Consider the following 21,008-nt stretch of genomic DNA (forward strand, 5'->3'; position numbering starts at 1 on the left):
ATTTTTTTCTAGTTTAGGGTATCAAGGAAGACTGCATGGAAGAAAAGGCATTTAAAGAGCATCTTGAAGTTTGACTATAATGTTGATATGGGGGAAAGACTGGAGAAGAGGCTTGGAAAACTGTGATTAGTCATATTGCTGCTGTGCTCCTCGAACTTCAGTGCGCAGAAGAATCCTTGAGGGGCTTGAGGATCTTAATGAAATGCTGACACAGACCCGCTGGGCCTGGGGTGGGGCCTGAGAGGCTGCACATCTAACAAGCTCCCCGGGGATGCTGGCACTTCTGATCCAAGGACCTCACTTTGAGGAGCAAATCCTAGTCCAGGGGAAAGGATGATTCCAGGAGACTAGTGAGAACCGCAATGGTCTGAGGAAGGGGAGAGATGCTCAGGTAGGGTCGGGGCTGGTCCTGGACAGGCCCTTGAGTGTCTCCCTAAGGAGTTTGGACCTTACCCTGGAATCATTGCAAAATAAAATCGTTGCACATATCTGAACTAGGGTTTTAGTGCAATATGATGGTTCACTTGGTAATAGGATATAGTATAAATAGAGGTCAGATACTCTGTGGACCAATTAGGAGGTTAATGCAGTGAAATATTCATATACTAAGTATTTATTCTGTATGGACTCTATGTAGAACACTGTCAATCTCTAGAGCAGTGGTTCTCAAACTCCACTGTGCATAAGATTTACCTAGAGAGCATGTTTTTAATGCATGTTCCCAATTAGTAAATCTCTGCTGAGACGCCCCCAAATTTCTGTTTTAAAACTACACAATCTTTGGTCTCATGTATATAGGTTAAGTAGTGTTATAGGGGGCACTAAGTTAAAACGAAACAATCGCAAACAAACAAAAACCCTGTGTATCTTCTGACCTCAGATAGTTTTCGTGTCCATCTGAGAGATGAGGCGAGTTTATCAGTAACTCAGAGAAAGAAGAAATAGATTATTTTGCAGGTGGAGGAACAAGGGAAGGCTTTGGGGGGGTGGAGAATGGCCTATCAGTTTGATCATAAAAGATGTGTAGGAAAACAAAAAAGGCGTGTAGGATTTGGACCTGAGGCAGTGTTGGGAAAGACCTTTTCGGCAGTGGAAGTAATAACATCAAGAATACTTAGAAGTTGTTTAGTTTGGTTAAAGATATCTGAGTAATCAAAACCAATATTACAAAGATAGGTTGCGGCCAGATGTTGAAAGTCTCTTTTAAAGTCTTTGTTTCTCAGTCTGGATTTAATTTAGTTGGTGATGTAGAATATTGAACAATTTTGACAGGGCCATGACAGGCCAGGAGCTATCATTTAGGAAGGACGATATGGTGGTAATGCATAGGGCGAGCTGGAAAGAAGAGAGAAAGGAGTCAGGAAGAACAATGTGGAGGCCACCACAGTAGCTCTTGGAAAGGACAATCAGGTCTGAGATTTAGGATAATGGGCGTGCAACACAGCGGAGAGGAGAAGCGATTGGAGAGAGAGAACAAAAACAGAACCAAACAGGCGATTGATTGAATGTGGAGCAAATCAAGAGGAAGGGAAGACAGCTGTAAAGATTCTGGCCTGAGGAATTGAGAAGTCGCTTAGGAGGCCTTTGGGGAGAGACATCTGGGAAAGGGGAGAGAGCTTACACCTGGAGATATATATTTGGGGATTCGTCATACAAAATGCTAGTTGAAACCTTACGAGTAGATGAAGTTGCCACAAGGGAAATGGATAGTGGGAAGAAAAAAGAGTTAGGGACTGTATTTGGGAAGTAGAGGGAGAAAAAAGAGCTAGAAAGAGGCAGTCCCCAAAAGAATCCCCCAATGAAGGTAAGGAAACAAGGAAGTTTCGGCGAGGAAGAAGAATAGAACAAGGAGCAGTGACCTACGGCAGGGCCTACAGAGAAGCCAGGGAGAAGAGCACAAAAAAGGCCTCTGGATTTAGGAATCGGGATGACTGATTTTCAGGGGAGCAGATCCAGGAAAGTCTTCAGGCCGAAGCCAGATGAAGGGACTTTTACATCAGTTTTGAGGCCATAGAGGAAGTAGGCATAGACGACTTATGCAGTGAATCAAGAAAAGAATGCCGACAGAGGAGGAGTGTAGATGTGATGAAATGAGAGGCCAAACTAAACTGCAAAGGGAATGGAAAAGGGGAGTTGCCATGAGACAGCCTGAGGACCGAGAATCCGCAGGTCCTTGGGGCTGACTGGGCATGCAGGTCGAAAGGAAAAGAATTCTGGCTTCCAGACTCGGAGACTGGAAAAAGGAAGATGCCATTTTTAAATATTAAAAAGTCGTGCATTAGAAGCAGGTTTGGGTTCAAAGAGGACAAGTTTGATTTTAGACGTGTTTATTGATATTTTCAAGAGATAGGTACTAAGTAGAACGCCCTCCTTTCCTCCCAAGGGAGAGAATGAATCTCTTCATTACAGCAGACTCGTGTCTTCCCCGGTAGTTTCGGTGAAACTATATTTGGGGACTTGGGTGCTAAACCCAATAATCTCTCATTTGTGTCTTAGATACTAAATGTATTCTAATATTTAACTCTGTTAACCTTCACATGGTAAACCATAAGGAAGTGTTGATCTGTCACTATGTGGAGAAGCCATGCAGATCTTTTATCTAAAACTGGTAAGCTGTGCCCTGGCTGTCATGGCTCAGTGGGTTGAGTGCAGGCCTGCAAATGAAAGGGTCACCGGTTCCATTTCCAGTCAGGGCACATGCCTGGGTTGCAGGCCAGGTCCCCAGTAGGACATGTGTGAGAGGCAACCACACACTGATGTTTCTCTCCCTCTCTTTCTCTCTTTCTACTCCTCTCCCTAAAAATAAATAAATAAAATATTTTTTAAAAGAATAAAACTGGTAAGACGCTAAGGGCAAACCAACAACTATATCAGGAACTCTTTGGGTCCAGTAAGTCCAAGAAACTTTCCTGATGCCTGTCCATGGCTCTCATGCCTTCCCTGGGGCCCTTGGTCTCAAGTACTGCCTTCCTTGTTCTATAGTAAGTCCTAAGGACAAGCGCCAAGATTTTGTCTTGAGCCTGGTAGGTGTATCTTGAGTTCTAAGTCAAGTTTACTAAAGCCAAAATCCTGAGGGAAGGAGCAACTAACGCTGTTCTGTCCCATGTTTCCAGAAAGACCCAACACATTGTCCTTACTCATTTTTAATTGTCACTGACCACGGAAAGCCCTGAGTCTGTTCACATTAGCATTTTATAACCAAAATTAAAAGGATTTTTTTCTGCTGGTCCTTTTCTATCTGCTGTTTGGGTTTTCAGAAGCTGAAGTTTTCCGTTGAGGTTCTTTTAAACGCCTACATGCAAACTGAAGAGCACTCGAGCTTTGGTGGGATATCACCCGCAGCTGGAGTGATGGAGGAAGAGAGGACAGTACGCACCTCAGGTGCATCCTTCTCTAAAAAAAAATTTGTTTTTAAACAAAAATCACTTAAGCAAATAAATTCCATCTGAAAGCAGGTGAGACCTGTCTAAAGAAAGGATTGGACCTCTTTCCATCTGGGAAATGGATATCAATGGCTATAATAACTCGGATGCATAAGATGGGCAAATCATGTAGGACTTATCCTATGGCCCTGCATCTCTTTGAGCCAGAGTGGGAGGTTGTGAACCATGAAGCGTGGTGAGGAGGGGTGGAGCGGGGCTGCAGCGATGGCTCCTCTGTTGGTGGTTAGGCCCTGTCGTGCTCTATTAAGCAAACACAGTTAATATAGATGAAAGGTAACCTTGATAGAAGTGAAAACTGAAACTTGGTTGAAGGTAGCAAGCCAGGCACAGCTGCAGTTGTACTTCCTCCTGTGTGGCAACAGGGGCTGCACTCGCTGGTGTTTTTGAAGGGATGTCGCTTTTTTTTAGATATCTTTTCTTCAGAGTGTTTTGGTTTCTTACATCTACTCCACTGATGGGAGAATGTGTAATATGTTAGTAATAAGCCACTTAGACTTCACATGGCTTCTGTGAGAGGTCAGATCCAAGTTCAGCATTCTAATCCTATCTGTCACTAACTGGCTGTGTAACCTTAAACAGATCACCAGAAACATCTCTGTTCCCAAGTTGCCTTAGTTGAAAAACAAGGGCGTTGGACTAGATGATCTCTAAATTTCCTTCCAGCCCTAATATTCCATTGATTTATGATTCCTCATGGGGAAGTACGACTTCCAATTTCTAAGAATGAATGTTTGAAAAAGCATTTATGACCTGGCTGGTGTAGCTCAGTGGATTGAGCACGAGCCTGCGAACCAGACAATCGCAGTTCGATTCCCAGTCAGGGCACATGCCTGGGTTGCAGACCAGTTCCCTGCAGGCCAATTCCCAGCAGGGGACGCATGAAAGGCAACCATACATTGATGTTTCTCTCCCTCTCTCCTTCCCTTCCCTTCTAAAGATAAATAAATAAAATCTATTAAAAAAAAGAAAAAGCATTTATGCAGCATGTTTTATATATGAAAATCCCTTATAAATGTTTATTATTATCACATCAGGCAACTATTTAGGTTTGGTGAGTGTTGGTACATACATTTGCCTGCTTCGTTCCTTATGTTCTTCAGTTTAAGAGCGTGGCAACTGTTTTTAAGATGGTACTTGGTCAGCCAACTGGCTTGGACCAGACCCTTCTCCCTGTCTGGTCCTCCAGTTCTGGGATCTTGAGCTCAGCCCTCCCTGACTTGGGTATAGGGGCCCTTCTCCTTGCTTGGGTTGAGCTCCATTTACCTGTCAATGAAAGTGACTCTTGAGAAGGTTGTGTTAAAGAATTACTTCTCCTTTTATCTTTCTCAACAGTATTTCACTAGTACTGCCAGCTTCCTCTACTTTCAATGTCTCTTTATCAGTTTCAAGAGAGATAGATAAGACTCATGTTAGCAGTTCATCAGCATGGAAGGGGAAGAGGCAGAGCATGGCTTCAAGTCAGAGAAACAATAGTGACTATTCAACTGCCAGTCTTAGTGGCTTAAATTGGACCCGTTGGACGAATTAAAACAGTATTCTCTTCTTGCAGCCAAAGAGCACATCGCCTTGGCTTTTCATTGAAGCCACCAAAAAAGGTACTAGATCTGAAAAACCTTTCTCCTCCCCCAGGATGGGACGAGAGTTGCTCAAAATGCTTCTTTTTTATAGTTGCTTTGAGAAGGCAGAGCTAAAGTCTATTATCTCTACTTTCCTGGATGGCCTAAAATGCTGTCATTTGTGTGTGTGTGTGTGTGTGTGTGTGTGTGTATGTGTGTCCCTGACTATGGTTCTGAATTCCAGTGATTAGTGATCATCTTCATGGCGTTTTCTTATATGTATAATATTATGTTAGCTTCCCTATTTGGCAGTTGTGGGTCTGCTCTTTGAGCTGGTCGGAGAGATCCAAATACAATCATTGTTCATTTCTTGCATTTTCCTCCCCACAGACGATTCAATGAAAGTGAAAGATGAATACAGTGAAAGGGATGAGAATGTTTTGAAACCAGAGCCCATGGGAAATGCAGAAGAGCCTGAAATTCCTTACAGCTATTCAAGAGAGTATAATGAATATGAAAACATTAAGTTGGAGAGACATGTCGTCTCATACGAGAGTAACAGGCCGACCAGTGGCAAGATGAACTGCGATGTGTGTGGATTATCCTGCATTAGCTTCAATGTCTTAATGGTCCATAAGCGGAGCCATACTGGTAAACAGCCTCCTTTATCCATTTTTCTGAAAACTGTCCTAATGCAGTCATGTGAGAAATGAAACGTTGGAATGTAGGCTGACTTTTGATTTTTTCATTGATTTTTTGCTATAATTCCGATGTATTTCTCTCTGTCTCTGCATTTTCATCTACCCAGTAATTTTTATTCCTGCTTCACAATGCATTTGGCAAACATTGCAAATGTTATGAATTAAAAAAACTGTAGAGAGCAGTGTTCTGGGTCAGCCAAATATTTTTTCCTTTGGTTAATAGGTAGGAGTTGAACTGTGTGATATGCTTCTCAAGCATCTTTGTTATATTTTTGCATAACTTTTATAAAAAACAGATCTCATTATATTGGGTTCAAATTTGGTAGATGGAAGGATATAGTTTTTATTACCAGTTTTAAAAATTTATGTTCAGACAATAAACAGTCTATAGAAATGTATAAAAATATGAGTCCCACTGAGTCCAACAGATTCCATCTGTTATGAATCCTTTTAAAAGAAGCACTTCCAGCCCCCAAGAGCTTATTAGGACTTGAGTCTGTAGCTCTTTTTTTTTTTTTTCAGATTGAGATTATATTTAAAAGGGTTGCTAAGTAATGTGAAAATGTACACCTAGAGCTACTCTTGTTTTTGTTTTATTTTATTTTTCGATCTGATTCAAGACAAGATGAAACCTCAAATAGCCTTGGTAGGCAATAGGGGAGTGTTCCTTCTCTTCTAGAGGGAAGTTTCCCCAAGAAAGTCATATGTTTGCCTTGAACTACAGCTCCCATCCGGTCCCAATAAAAACAGAGCCGTCTAAGATGAGCTTTTGCCCAAGGTGTCTGTCTCGTCTGTGCATATAGGCTTCACCACTTGCCAGTGATCAGAAATCTCCTTTTTGTCGTTTTTAAAGGTGAACGCCCATTCCAGTGTAATCAGTGTGGGGCATCTTTTACTCAGAAAGGTAACCTCCTCCGCCACATTAAACTGCACACAGGGGAAAAACCTTTTAAGTGTCATCTCTGCAACTACGCATGCCAGAGAAGGGATGCACTCACAGGTCATCTTAGAACACATTCTGGTAAGTGAGCGCGATGAGCATTCCCTGTCTGGTCCCCGAGTGTTCCTCAGTGCCCACTGTGGAAACTAGAAGGAGTTAAGCAGGGAGGTATGCATCCGTCATCCCTGTTCTGAAGGGTTACAACAGCAGAGACCTCTAGGGCTAATTACACTTCCATTAAGGCATTAATTGCTCTCCGTCTGGCTCACTGGGGAGGATCATCTCCCCGCCATCCTTGCTCCCCTAGAGAACAACCGAGGCAGGAAGAGCCTGCCCTATAAAAGCTCCTTTTTCATTTTTCGTTTTTGCCCTTTTAGTTCTTGTTTAAAAAAATGATAGCCATCAGTATTCTTATACTGACTTCTTATGGGAAACTCTATTAAAAGATTATTTTCCTTAAAACACACACACATACACTTTTATTCAAAAGTCTGGACAAACCAATGTTGTATAGTTTATACAATATGTTCAACTGTAAACTGGGTATAAATCATTGGTAGGTGGTTATTTTGGCTATTCTGGGCTAAATTTGGAGGGTTGCTTTTTGGGGGGGGACATTCTGGGCTAATTTTTTTTTATTGAAATGTAAGTATCATTGTATTAGTTTTGGTGTACATGAGCTAAATTTCTTAAAGCCAGCTTTCTTCTTAATTGGCCTGTTTATCTTTAATATCTAAAAGAGAAACAGCAGTACGAATGATTAAAAAACAATGTCTTCTCTTGGTATATTTTACTTCTAATTTTAACCAAACAAGATAATAAATTTGTTTTTAACATCTAGACTTTCCCTCCTAGAAAAAATAAAACTGACTCTATTTTTCAAATTTGGGACCTCATGTTCTTGATGTTATCTGACAAAATTTTAATTGAAGAAAAAAAAGTTTTGTTTTTAAGTCAGTCCACATACTCTGACTAAAACCCAACCCCTGATCCTCAGCTGGCCGCAGTTCAGAGACTAAGGATTAATCAAGTCAACTTCAACAAATGCACTGTGAGACACCATAAATAGATAAACAGCAAAAGAAGGGTTTTTGTTTACAGCCCAGTGTTTAGAGTAGTGAACTGAGGCTGAGTTTGGTCCCCAAAATGAGGACAGTTCTCTTCTGCTGCCTTTTTCAAGGAAGGGCCAAGAGTAGCAGTCATTTTTAAGGAAGATTTTACCAGACACCAATTTATGTGGAAACTGAACATTTTTAGCCCTAGCAAACCTACCTTTCTTTTCATTTGGAATTCTGTAAGGATCTTTGAGTGCTTTCAGTCCCAAAGTCTCTGCTTTACACGGAGCAAGAGCATTAGAAAACTTTAAAATCTCAGTTTCTAAAACTCTGACAAATTTATAGAAGCACATTTTATCAACAGATCAGAAAGGCCAGCCCTACACATGGAGTTGAAGTTATTATTCACACATTTTAAACAATGGCGCTTTTGGAAGAGTTGGGACAATAAAGGGCCTGAATTATATGGATGAACTTTTGTGGAAACCTTTGTGGGGCTTTTTTAATCTTAGAAATTAAGATGAAGTCATTTTTGCAATTCTTATTTCTACTATTCAAAAATACCCTCAGTTCATCACTCCGTTTTTATTGATTTAGCCTAGACTTGGGCATAGCCACTTGGCAAGGATGAGCTGCATTTATCTAAATACGTCGATGCTCTAAAAAGGCCAGCAGTTTCTAGCCGAATGGCTCACTCCCGCAGAGTAGAGCACGCTTCACGTACAACGTGATGGATGTCACACCATAAGTGATCTCTTCCTATTTCATTCTTAAACCACACCAACTTCCTTGAAGAATAAAAAGGTCCCACATTGTTTCCTAAAGAATCAAGCTTGGATCTGGAGCCAAACCACCCCGTTCACTGCTCATCATTAAATCCACATTCTTTCATCGGTGAAAGGAGGCTCTCCTTTCGAAGAATAGTCGAACATAATAATCCACCGTAGACGGTAACCTTGCTTCACTTTACCAAACTTAAAAGGAACGCAGCTGCAGAACTACCCCAGTTCTCCGGCTGCGCTCTGCCGCCTCCTTCCCAACTCACCACCGGTTCTGTGACCCCCTGAGGGTCACTGAGTGCCCCCCTGTGCTCTCCTTATAGTTGAGAAACCCTATAAATGCGAGTTTTGCGGAAGGAGTTATAAGCAGAGAAGTTCCCTTGAGGAGCACAAGGAGCGCTGCCGGACATTTCTACAGAGCGCTGACCTGGGCGAGACCGGTGAGTCCATGTAGCCTGCTGCGCACCCTCAGTGAGCAGCTGCTTCTCTGGGTGGCGGGACGCAACGGTCAATAAGAACACGGGAAAATCCTGCCCTCGTGGAGTCACGTTTCCATGGGCAAAGACAGACCACACACAAAGTAAATGAGTAACTAGTACACTACACTAGAAGGTAGTCAACATTATCAAGAAAAATGCTGGGCGCGGGGAAGATGAAGAGGGTCAAAAAGGACCAAATATACGGTCACAGAAAGAGACTGGGCTTCAGGTGGTGAGCACACAGTAGAGTGTGTGTCACCTTACAAAACTGTACACCTGATGTGGGAACTGCCTGAGGGAGTGGGGGTTGCGGGGGGGGAGGGGGGCGAGGGGCAGAGGGGGAAACTTGGGGCTACTGCAACAACATAATCAATAACATGTAGTTTAAAAAATAAATAAATAACAGAAAAATAAAATCATACACCTGAAATTTATAGAATGTTATTAACGAATGTTACTCCAATAGATTTAATAAAAAATAAATGAATTTAAAAAACGAAGTCAGTATTGGGAAGGCTTCAAAAGGGATGCGGAGAGAGCCTTGAAGATAACTAGGAAACAGCCAGTGCAAAGGCCCTGGGGGTTGAGTTTGAAGAAGCAGAAATAGTCCTGTGTGATTGGAGTGGACAGGAGGCCAGAGAGGAAGTGGGAGAGCAGATCTTATAGGGCCTCATGGGCCATTGGAAAAACTTCCACTTTTACTTTAAGTGAAATCGAAAATCTTCAGAGGATTTTGAACAGAAGTAACACGATTGGACGTCTCCTTTGAAAAGAATCACTCCACTTGCTATTAAGAATGGATTGTTTTGGGGGCGAGAAGGGAAATTAGAGTGTAGTTAGGAGGCCATTGCCATCATTCAAGCTAGAGAAAATTGTGTCTCGGTTGTAGTAGGAGCACTGAGACGTGTTCCAATTCTTAAATGTATGTACACGTAGCACCAATGGGCCTTTCTAACAGATTGATGTGGCGTGTGAGGAAAAATGATGTTGCCATGAACTGAAATAGCAAAGACTGAGAGCAGAGCAGCTTGAGGGTGTCTAGGGCACAGCTGACTAAACCTGCAAGGGTTTTCTTTGCACAAGGCCCCAAAGTCATATACCTGTCTAGTCATAAGATTTGTTGTGATGCTTATGTGTGGCTTTGGGAAGTTCACATTTTATTCAGTGTTTTGAACTATATGGCTAATACCGATTGGTTGAAACACTAGATTCAGCCCTGGCTGGTGTGGTTCAGTGGGTCGAGTGCCAGCCTGTGAACTGAAAGGTCACTGGTTTGATCCCCAGTCAGGGCACATGCCTGGACTGCAGGCCAGGTACCCAGTTGGGGGTGTGCGAAAGGCAACTGGTGTATGTTTCTCTCCCTCTCTTCCCCTCTCTCTGAAAATCAATAAATAAAATCCTAAAAGAAGAAAATAAGAAATACTAGATCCTTGCCGTATATCAATCGGGGTTTTATTTCCTTCTCATTCTTTAGTCCAAACAGCCTGAAACTTTGCTGTGTCACATCCCTGTCACTGTCCTTTGTCTCAGCCCATTGACCGTCAGCCTGGCCCTGTAGCTTGGATTGTCTGACATTTTTTTTGGTCACTCGCACCACTTGCTTAGGTACAAGTCCTCATGAGATCTGGTGTCTGACAGCTGTAGTTGCTGCTGAATAGTTTGAACATTCTAAAGCAGAAAAACTGCAAAAATATGACATAAATAACATGAAACTCAGGGAAAATGGAGTGGAAGTCATGAGTAGCTTAACTGTACCGGTTTTGAGTGAAAGGAAACTTTTGTTGTAGATAAAGCCTATTTTATGGTGTTAGGAGCTGGCCAACTGAATTCCGTTGGTTTATGCTGCTTCTGCTTTTTATCCTGATGGCATCTTTGGTTTTATCAAGGAGTTGGAGTTCCTCCTTATTTCTAAAGAGAAATGTTTACTCTCTTTAAAAGAAACCCGCCCCAAATGTGGGTTTTGGTATCTTAAGCAACGTGCTAAGATTAGTCAGGCAATACCTGAGTATCTTTACCTGTAGCATCATATTTCAGACAACGGACAAAGCTCTTACTGCAAGAAATTCCAAGTTATGAAAATCTATTATATTACAAATAGAGCATTAATATTTAAAGCTAGAAAGATTAAACAGAGTAATCCTACCTCCTCATTTTAGAGATCAAGAAAATGAGACTTGCCAAAAATTCAGTGACTGACTTAAAAATCACTAGAACTTTCATTGTTTTCATGATCAGCTATATTTCTTATTTTCAAAACTGTATGGAAGAAACAATTCATACTATAAAATTTATATTTTTAAAGTGTCCAATTTAGTCAGTTTATTTATTAATTTCTTTAAAACGGAAACTTTTTAAAAAAGATTTTATTTATTTATCTTTAGAGGGGAAGGGAAAGAGAGAGGGAGAGAAACATCAATGTATGGTTGCCTCTCGTGCGTCTCCTGCTGGGAACTGGCCTGCAACCCAGGCATGTGCCCGGACTGGGAATTAAACCTCGATCTTTTGTTTCGCAGGCCCACACTCAATCCACTGAGCTACACCAGCCAGGGCTTTAGTCATTTTTAATATATTCACCAGGTTATACAGCCATCACCACTCTCCAATTCCATAACATTTCGTCACCCTCAGAAGAAACCCTGTCCCCATTAGCGACCACACCCACCTCATCTTCCCTCCCTCCAGCCCCTGGCATCCATTGATCCGCCTTCTGTCTCTGGATTTGCCTATTCTGAACACTGCACATAGATGCAACCATACAATACGTGGCCCTTGATACCTCGCTTCCTTCACTGAGCGTAATGTGTTGGGGGATCACCCATGTTCTGGCACGTGTCGACACTTCATTTCTTGTTATGACGGAATAATACTCCATTCTATGGACTTACTATATGCTATTTATCCATTCATCAGTTAATGGACAGTTGGTTTTTTTCTACTTCTTTCACTTTTAGAAAATATGGCTATATTTTTTAAAGGTTGTAAATTATCTGGTTAGCAAAAGAGTATAGTAACACATGTGCTAATACACATATACATATGCATGCGTGCGTGTCTTGAGTCTCCTGGAAGTTGGGGTGGGGGGATCAGTACCCTGCCCTCCATGAACACTAAGCTCAAAATTTTTGATTTTGAAGTAAGGTTACCACCTTACTTCCCACCCCCATAACATTTTTTTAGGAATTTAGAATCAGGAAGGTCTCAAAAGAAGTATTTTAGTTATCTTTAGTGGTACAAGGTGATTCAGGAAATGCTGAAACACAGAGGTTGAGTTAATTTGCATGTCAGAAGGTGATTTGATGGATGTGTGCAACATTCTTTAGGTCTCAGCAAAAAAAATAAAAATAAAGGGTTAACTAAGTCAGCAAGTTTTGATTTTTTTTAACAAAAATGTTGTAATGGTGGTTTCAGGTTACAAAGCATATAAAGTCACAGCTTAATCAAGTATAAACAACCCTGCAAGTCAGTAAATATACTTTTCTCTACTATATTTCAACCATTTGCCATGATTTCTCCTGAAATCCAATATGTAAAGAATGTTTAATCCAACACAAGCTGGTTTGGGGCTTATTGCCACCGCTCTCTCTATGGTTTCACTCTTAAAACTGGGAGTCCCAGTCTGGACCCAGCGTTCCCTTCTGAGCCTGATGGCTTGAGCATCACCAGTGGTGCCTCTTATCCCTTCAGCCCTAGCTTTTCAAAGTGATAATGCTCCATTGCTACTGTGGATGCAACACACGCATCAAGTACTTGTGAATTGAAGTGCAGCCTAGCACTCCATCAGGAAGCAGGTTGGTCCCAAGCCTTTAGGGAAGCAGAACAGATAAAAGTCTTGGAGACTTTTATGGAAGCAGAACAGACTGGCCTGGAGTCCAGTCTGCCAAAGAAAGCCGTGCTGGGTGAGAGGACTTCCGGCCTTCCCGATCATCTTTCTTTTATTCAGATAGCATTTGTGATACTCTGTGTGTCAGGCCCTAGGTCGGAGCTGTTTGTAAAGATAAGTGAAGGTCAAAGCCATACCCTTGAAAACTTCACAGTGCAACAAGGGAATGGACACTTGATCTATCAGTATAATGCAGAGGTCTAATGAGACGTGTGTTATTGCTGCTTCAGGGTGCAGTTCCTCCCCACACATCACAAGTGACATCACCAAGATACTCCAGTTCTGCTGTCTTGATGGAGTACGTATGAAAAGAAGAATGGATACAGAGGACCACAGATCTCATTTTCTCATTAGTTTGATCCTTATTCCAGAAAGGGGCTAACAGCTGGTACAAAGATTCATTTAGCTTCATTTCACGCAAATTATGAATACTTGGAGCGGGGCATATTTTTGTATGATGAGTTCCAGCAATGGGAATATTTTTAAAGCAATTGAATAATTATATTTATTTATGAATCTAGGAGCTAAAACCTCTTATCTTCATTTTCATTGTTTTCATTTGAGCTAATACAAGCGTGCGAGTTTCAGAACAAACATATTTTTACCACATAGCAGACCACAGAAAAAAGTTTAAAATGTCTTAAAAGCCTATTTTCCCAACTGATTATTGTACTTAAAAATCAATACTATCTCACAGGTGATATGCCTTCTACTTGCTCCAAAGGGCAACAGTTTTATGTAACTTTTTGTTAGAACGTGCCTCAGTCTCTGATAGCAATCTCTTGTTAGACAACTCCGGTTGCACAAGACTCCCCTTGGCTCCCCTCCCCATTAGCTACTGAGACCATAGAAGACACAGGAAGCCTCTTGTCTGAGCTCCATTTAACTCTTCAAGGTCTGATGAAGGACTTGGAACAAAAACAAAAATACAATGAATTACCTACTTGAATCTGCAATCACTTTGAGATAGAAACGGTATCATGGGAACAATGAACCAAACACCAAACACATTATTTCAGACTTGCGCAGAGATCAAAGGTAGAAATCCGTGCCGAAAGTAAGATTTCGTATTCATTTTATTATTATTTTTCGACGTGTCTTTAAAATCGCCTTTTAAAAACTGATGTATCCACTGCAGAGTAAGCACATGACATGAAGGGGAATGAGTCCAGAATTACAGTTCTACTCCTTCTGGGCTCGCTCATGGACCAAGTGTGCAGATAGGTCCTTTCCACCATCCCGTATTCTCCACACCCACCCCTTGCAACATTAAACTGCCAAACACCACCCAGGAACGGATTTCCTATTTCGTCATTCAAAGCCATTATCTTGTTCCCGTGCTATCTTGCCAAACTGGTTTCCCTCCGCATACACTTCTGAGACTCGATGCAGCAAGATAGCAAGTCTAGACTCTTGGAATAAACAGACAGTTGGGTCTCAAAGTTGAAGCAGAGGACCAAAAGCCAATAGTCTCCTTTTTAAAGTTTTATTTTCCTTTTCCGTGTATTGCCTAAACTCTTTGGAATCGTCAACAGCTTGTCAAACTCCAAAGCGTTTCTCGGTGTTTTAAAGGGCACCCATTTAGTGGCATTGCGCAGCAGCTGTCCAAGAACTGCGGGGCAAAAGACCAGCAGTTTGGGAAAGAAAATGTGCCATATTCAATGGAACGTCCCGCCTTTGCCTAACTGGCCAGTCACCAAACCCAGTGAACTCAATCTTTGTCACCATTAGCAATCACTAGTATATTCACCTGTACAGAGCGCTGGGCTCTTGGTGTTGAGGTCTGGGGTGAGGGTGTGGGTGGATGAAGCCTCCAGTTTAGTTTCAGAGGATGTCTTTCCCTCTAACCAGGGAGCTGTGGAAATGGGAAGGTCTCCACTCGTACCTCCAATTGTCTGTCTATCCATAACCTCCAGAATTTCGTGTTTTAAATGTGAGTCATTTGGTCACTGGTTTACAGGGTAAAGTTTGTCTAGAAATAACTGTCAAGACAAACTTGGTGAGTAACCAGGGATAAAAGGCGATGTTATCTCGGAGGGTTGCCTTTTAGTGGCATGCCCTAATTACGTTATTTAGGTCAACGCAGCCCCGCGTTAGCATCTCCCAAACACAGAGGATATTGAGTATGGGTCCCCAGACAGCCGCTGCGGTAACTGATAGTGGCTTTAGACAGTGACTACCGAGAGGAGGAGGAGGAGGAAACTCGACTGGCAGCACAAAGCTTGGGGAAAGTCCTGGGGCCGAACACACACAACTCTAGGTGAGGCCAGGGCCACGCGAGGAGTGACTGAGAGACTAATAATAGCAGTAAGTGGGGACAAAGGTAAAAATTCCCCAAGTCCCTGTTGCATTCTCATTTCACTATAAATCTTTTTGATAGTAAATACAGGGCAGTGAGGGGAGTCTTGCCTGGACTGAATCCTCTCAAAGGTGCTCGCGCCAGAATGAACGTTCACAGTCAAAACACGAACTTAGCTGCCTCTCTGATGCTTCTAAGGAAACGCCTCCTTCTAACAGCTTCAGGAACTTACTTCAAATCCCAGGCCTCTGTCTTTCATCTCTCTGCTCTTAGGGATCTGGGTAGTGCTGTGTCTGGTGGTGGTTTGTGCAGCCCTGGCTGGTGTAGCTCAGTGGAGATTGAGCACAGGCCTGTGAAGCAAAGGGTTTCAGGTTTGATTCCCAGTCAGGGCACATGCCTGGGTTGCAGACCAGGTCCCCCATTGGGGGCACATGAGAGGCAACCACACATTGATGTTTCTCTTCCACTCTTTCTCCTTCTCTTCCCCTGTCTCTAAAAATAAATAAATAAAATCTTTTTTAAAAAAGAAAATAACATGTATGATAGTTTCCTGTTTGGCCATTTAAACGTATGCCTGTGCCAGACAGAATCTGATCCACTCCGCTCAGTGGTGGTGTCCTGTCACTGAAGTGCCCGTTATTTACAACAATTGGCCGGCCACAGTCTCGCGGTTCTTCACCACCGGCCCCTCATTCTGACCCTCACTGTGCTCATGGCACAGGTAGTGTTGTTAATACCTCAAACTGGAGGCTGGGGTTTATTTCTTCAGAGCATAGAATTATTTTTTATCAGAAACTCACAAAGTCTCGTAAATGTGGTCATCATTATCATCCTCTCAATCATTTTTGGAGCCAGCTTTCACTTTACTGCTGATTTTTAAAAATCCTGTATATTATCATTTATTGTATAATGACTGGCATGGTGTTTAAAAAAGACAAAACCAAAAACATGCCAATAATAAAATGAAAAACATTTAATACTTCAAACTCTCTTTTTCTTTCTCTTTAATATTTTTTTTTAATTTTTTAAAAATTTACTTATTTATCTTTAGAGGGGAAGGGAAAGACAGAGGGAGAGAAACATCAATGTATGGTTGCCCTTTGCGCATCCCCTGCTGGGAACTGGCCTGCAGGGAACTGGCCTGCAACCCAGGCATGTGCCCTGACTGGGAATCAAACCGCGATTGTCTGGTTCGCAGGCCTGAGCTCAATCCACTGAGCTACACCAGCCAGGGCTCAAACTCTCTTTTTCTAATTTGGCTTTGGTTCTCTTGCCCTGCCCATACTTGACCGTCTTGCCTTGGAGACCTCTTTCTGTCTCATTTACTGCAGAGGTGGCCACTGGTCTCCGGGCATGTCCGTTTGTGGTGCTGAGCGTCTGAGAGACCATGGAATTGGTGACATCATTTCCACATATTAGAACCCTTCACGAAGCAAACTCCAGCTCCAGAATGGGCACCAACAGTTCCTGAATCCGTGTATATAGTTGGGGGGGAAGTCTATTCTGCAATCATCCCTTACTTTTTACTCTTGTAAACTGAACTAATTTCAATTCCTTTTTCCTTAGAGATGTTAGCCATGTATGGATCCTTCGTTTTAGTTAGGACCTATCAAAATGCTTAGAATAAAACAGTGAGAAATGTTTTTAGTATTGCAATACGCTTGCCTAAGGCAGGAGAGAGCAACGACAGCCCTCAGGCCAAATGCAGCCAGTGGCCTCTTTGTGTACAGAGGGTTCTACATTTTTAAAGGTTAGTGGGTTGGGTTGAAAAAACAGTCTGTCCTGACCCATGTGGCTCCGTTGGTGGGGTGTCACCCCACCAAGTGAAAGGTCACTGGTTCGATTCCAGGTCAGGGCACACACCTCAACTGCGGATTTAATCCCTGGTCGAGCTGTTTCTCTGTCATGTTTGTGTTTCTCCCCTCCCCTTTCTCTCTCCCTTACCCTCTCTCTAAAAAATAAAGACTTTTTTTTAATCTTAAAAAAACTAACAAACAGAGTTTATGAAATACAGATGATGTGTCCCATTAAATTTTACAATATCTACTATCTGGCCCTTTACAAAAAGAGTTTGCTGATATCTAGCTTGGGTTAGAATCATATGCTAAAGTGTAAAGCCTTGTATCTGGAGCAGCTTGTACCTCTTTGAACTTTAAACATGAACTCTTAATGGGGACTGCTTGCTGTTCAAGGGTGAATTATACTGTAATTTATTCCCATTAAGTATTTAGTTGATTAGATCTTTTTCTAGTGATTCTCAGTTCTGGCTGCATTTTTAAATCATCCGGAGAGCTTTAAAAAAGACTGCAGCCTAGGCCCTGCATCAAAGGTCCCGACTTCACTGATCTGAAAGGGGAGCCTGGGCTTACGTGTGTCTTACATGTTCTGTAGGTGGTTCTAATTGTTCAGGCACATCTGAGAGCCACAGGCCTACACCCCTGGAAGGTTTGCTCATGGACTGACAATTAGACCACATTCTTAGGCAGTTTTTATTCACATTTTTCATTAGAAATGTAATAAAGATGCATCATACAAATTGCTCTTTAATTTCAAGACAGAAGTGTTGCTCAGGGAAATTTTAACTGAGACCATTTTTAAATGTGAAGAGCATAGGAAACAGATCATGCAGAGCCCAGAGAGATAGAATTTTAAAAGACAGGCACTGAAAGGAGCATGCTGCTGGGGGGAAAAAAAAGAAAGAAAAAGAAACCACTCAGAATTTCAATACACAAATCACTGAGTAGATTTCTTGCTGTCTGGGTAAATGTATCTATTTTCAAAAGTGCTATTAACATAAACAGGGCAGTAAATCTGGGGCACCAGGCTTTTTTTTTTTTCTCAAAGTTGTTAAGAAGAATTATATCAGTCTGCAGGTGTCACACGCAGTTACTCAGAATCAGAAAGAAGGCTGATTGGAGGTTAGAAGATCTCCATCTATCTATCTTTTTGCAACCAACCACGTCCAGGCTGTTTATTTAATACTTCCTCTTGCTAATGAAGGTACTGGGGGGGGGGATGGGTCGGGCTTTCCCACCTCAGCATCGGGACTGCAAGATTTGAATGTGCCCTGGTGCTGGCTTCACTGACCACAGCAGGTCCCCCCAGCAGAACCTGAGCAGTAATAACCGGTAACAAAAGAGTGTGCACCCTCTGACACTTTTTCCCTCCAGTTTCTTTCTTCTTTTCCCCCATTTACCAATGTTATTTTTTTCCCCTCTTCTTTTTACATTTTCCCAAACCAGCAAGTGCGGAGGCAAGACACATCAAAGCAGAGATGGGAAGTGAAAGAGCCCTCGTTCTGGACAGATTAGCAAGCAATGTGGCAAAACGAAAAAGCTCAATGCCTCAGAAATTCATTGGTAAGAATAAAACCCTTTTTCCTGCTGTTGTTAGCAGATAGTTTGAATGAGATAACATAGGATGCTTACTACACAGGCCCTAGCTTAATCTCTGTTAAAATAAGGTTAATTGGTTTTCCTTTGTACATGTTTATTCTTCGGGATTCATTTTGATAGCTAGAGCAAATAGAATAAAAATACTTTAACTAAAGAAGCTTTGTGACTGAAGATGGGAGTATTTGGTATCCAGTTTCCTACATGGAGTTAGCGTTAAAAATGCTGTTCCTTCCTCTTTATTCTGAATGACAATATGTTGCATGAGTTTAGGCAATTTACACCAGTAAGATGTTCAAGATAACATTGTTGTAATCTTTTGTAATTATATTTTACAAGTTGGTTCCGTTATCATGCTTAAACTTTTCTTCATGCTCCACAATGTAGTGCCATCTTCTTTTGAATTTGATTCGGAACTGACTTTAAGAGAAAATGGGTGGGGAAACATAGATTTAAATAATAAGATTTGGTCTAGGCATTTCTTTCTCTGGAGTTCATTTTTAGGCCCCTGGTTTTCACAATGTCAAAAAAAAAAGCAACATAAGGAGATGGCTAAGAAGTAACTGTGTACTAGGACTGCCAAAGGGCAGAGGCATTTTGCTGAACTCTCCCAGATGCTTACACAAATACGACCATGATATTTGAACTAGATTTGTATTTGTGCAGTAGGCAACTGAATTGAACGGATCAGATTTGCTGTAAACTGAAAGTCAGTGCTATTGAACAAAAACAGTTCTCACGTGAAAATAACCTCCCTTAACTGCTGTTTTAGAAATCCGTCGGTCTGGTTTTCCAAAACTACTTGTTGCTGCTGCTTTCTGATTCCAGTCCTTTGTGTTTATTCTTTTCAGTAGCTTTTACAGCTATGAAGGGTCTATCCGGTTTCTTAAATCCATTTACATTTTATTCTGGTCTCGATCACTTTTTTTACCGGCTGACATTTTGTGTGCGTTATAGAGATATATTGAAAGAACCCATTAGTTCAAAATGAGCTACCTTGGTACTGATGCTTGTTTACCTTGATCAGCTGAGAAGTGATCGCCCCCTTTTAGCCCCTTGAATAAATCAAGTTGTTGCATTTCAGCTCAGAAAGGCCACCCCGCCCCATCTTCCCTGTCCTTGGTGAGAAATAGCAGGGAGCATGTTGTGACTTCCATACGGAGTTAGGCACAGCGAATCAGTCGTCAGTTCAAGACATTATATTAAGACATTGCTTGTAGCTCTTCTGAGCTTTACTTATGTGAAGTCCTGGAGTCCAAAAGAAAGCTTCTGTTGTTGCTTTATGCCGTGAGTGTAGCTTCATTCGGGGAAAGTTTTTACCCTAGAAATGGCTGCAGCTGAGGTGGGGAGGGACTTGGGGGGAAATGGGCAAGAAAAAAATGTAGAGTTAATTTCAATACAATTATGGTCAATGCATTTTGATCTAAGACCCAGTTCTTATAGCTGCCCAAGGCCTATTGTTGACCTCAAGCCTTACTTAATATAATAAAAGTTTCACGGGCATTTTCGTGGATTTACAACCCCGTGTTGCACAGACCCAAGTCCATGCCATGTTGCTCATAGCATCAGGGATTCATGTTCCATTGGTCAGTGACCACTGTGACCAGAGGATTTTCGTGCCTCCATTTCCAGACTCACAAGAGATGCTGATCTTGTACGTTGATTTCTTTCATCTTCTGAACCATCACATTCTCTCGGTGTGGCATCAGGAAGCCCGGTATCATTAGCGCTTGATTTGAGCTGAGGTAGCAACTTCAGGGCTTCAGGGCCCAGAATAACCGGGGGGAATTTTTTGGGGGGGTAAATTGTGGTACAGTGCAGTAGGATGAACCCTGGATTAGAAGCCAAAACAGCCCGGTTCCGATTGCAGCTCAGTCATTTCTGAACTGTGTGTGCGTTTAGACAAATCACATAACTTTTCTGGGCCTCTGTTTACTCACCTGTGAAGTGAGGAGACTGAGTAGGTGGCAAAGTGATCAGGGAGGCCCCTCCCTGCCCTGTCGCTCTCCGAGTCGGTGAGACAATTTAGAAGAGACAGCAATTATAACTCTCCTTTGTGTCTACCAAGCCCACTGTGTGATTTCAGGTAATTCTTTACTCGAGCGTGTGCGGCCATGATGCTTATGTTAGGAACCATATCATGCATTTCAGGGTTGGTTTTTTTTTTTAGAAAGACGAAGCTGTGTTAGCTCCACAGCCATATATTTGACCGAGGGCATCACCTCTTGCTCACTCACCTTTTTGTGCATTTGTTCATCACGGGATGGTTAGAGAGCTCCTGCCACGCATGCGCTGTTCCTGAGCACTGTTCTCATCTTCCAGCACTAGCTTATGTCCTACACCTTTGTTGTAGGGACCTTTTTAAAAATACATAAAGCTCTTGAAGCAATCTTTTAGATAGGAAATGGTAATATCAAGGGGGGCAGGGAAAGGAACATGATGACAGTGTGACGTGAGGTGATGTAAAACAGAGGGTTAAGCCCT

General features: G+C 42.1%; 1 protein-coding gene across 7 annotated transcripts in view; it reads left to right on the plus strand.

Annotated features, from left to right (window-relative positions):
- The window catches only part of IKZF3 (IKAROS family zinc finger 3), an 81,480-nt gene that overhangs the window by 46,831 nt on the left and 13,641 nt on the right, over positions 1–21,008 (plus strand). For 4 of the 7 annotated variants that reach the window (XM_053656184.1, XM_053656183.1, XM_037140574.2 and 1 more), the window contains 4 exons: positions 5,390–5,650; positions 6,554–6,721; positions 8,798–8,914; positions 18,375–18,491. In XM_053656184.1, the coding sequence (XP_053512159.1) occupies positions 5,390–5,650; positions 6,554–6,721; positions 8,798–8,914; positions 18,375–18,491 (663 nt within the window). The other 3 variants (XM_037140577.2, XM_037140576.2, XM_037140575.2) reach the window with 3 other exon arrangements.

This window comes from Artibeus jamaicensis, unplaced genomic scaffold (genome assembly GCF_021234435.1).
Source record: "Artibeus jamaicensis isolate MK-2021 breed Jamaican fruit bat unplaced genomic scaffold, CSHL_Jam_final contig_1998, whole genome shotgun sequence".
Taxonomy (NCBI): domain Eukaryota; kingdom Metazoa; phylum Chordata; class Mammalia; order Chiroptera; family Phyllostomidae; genus Artibeus; species Artibeus jamaicensis.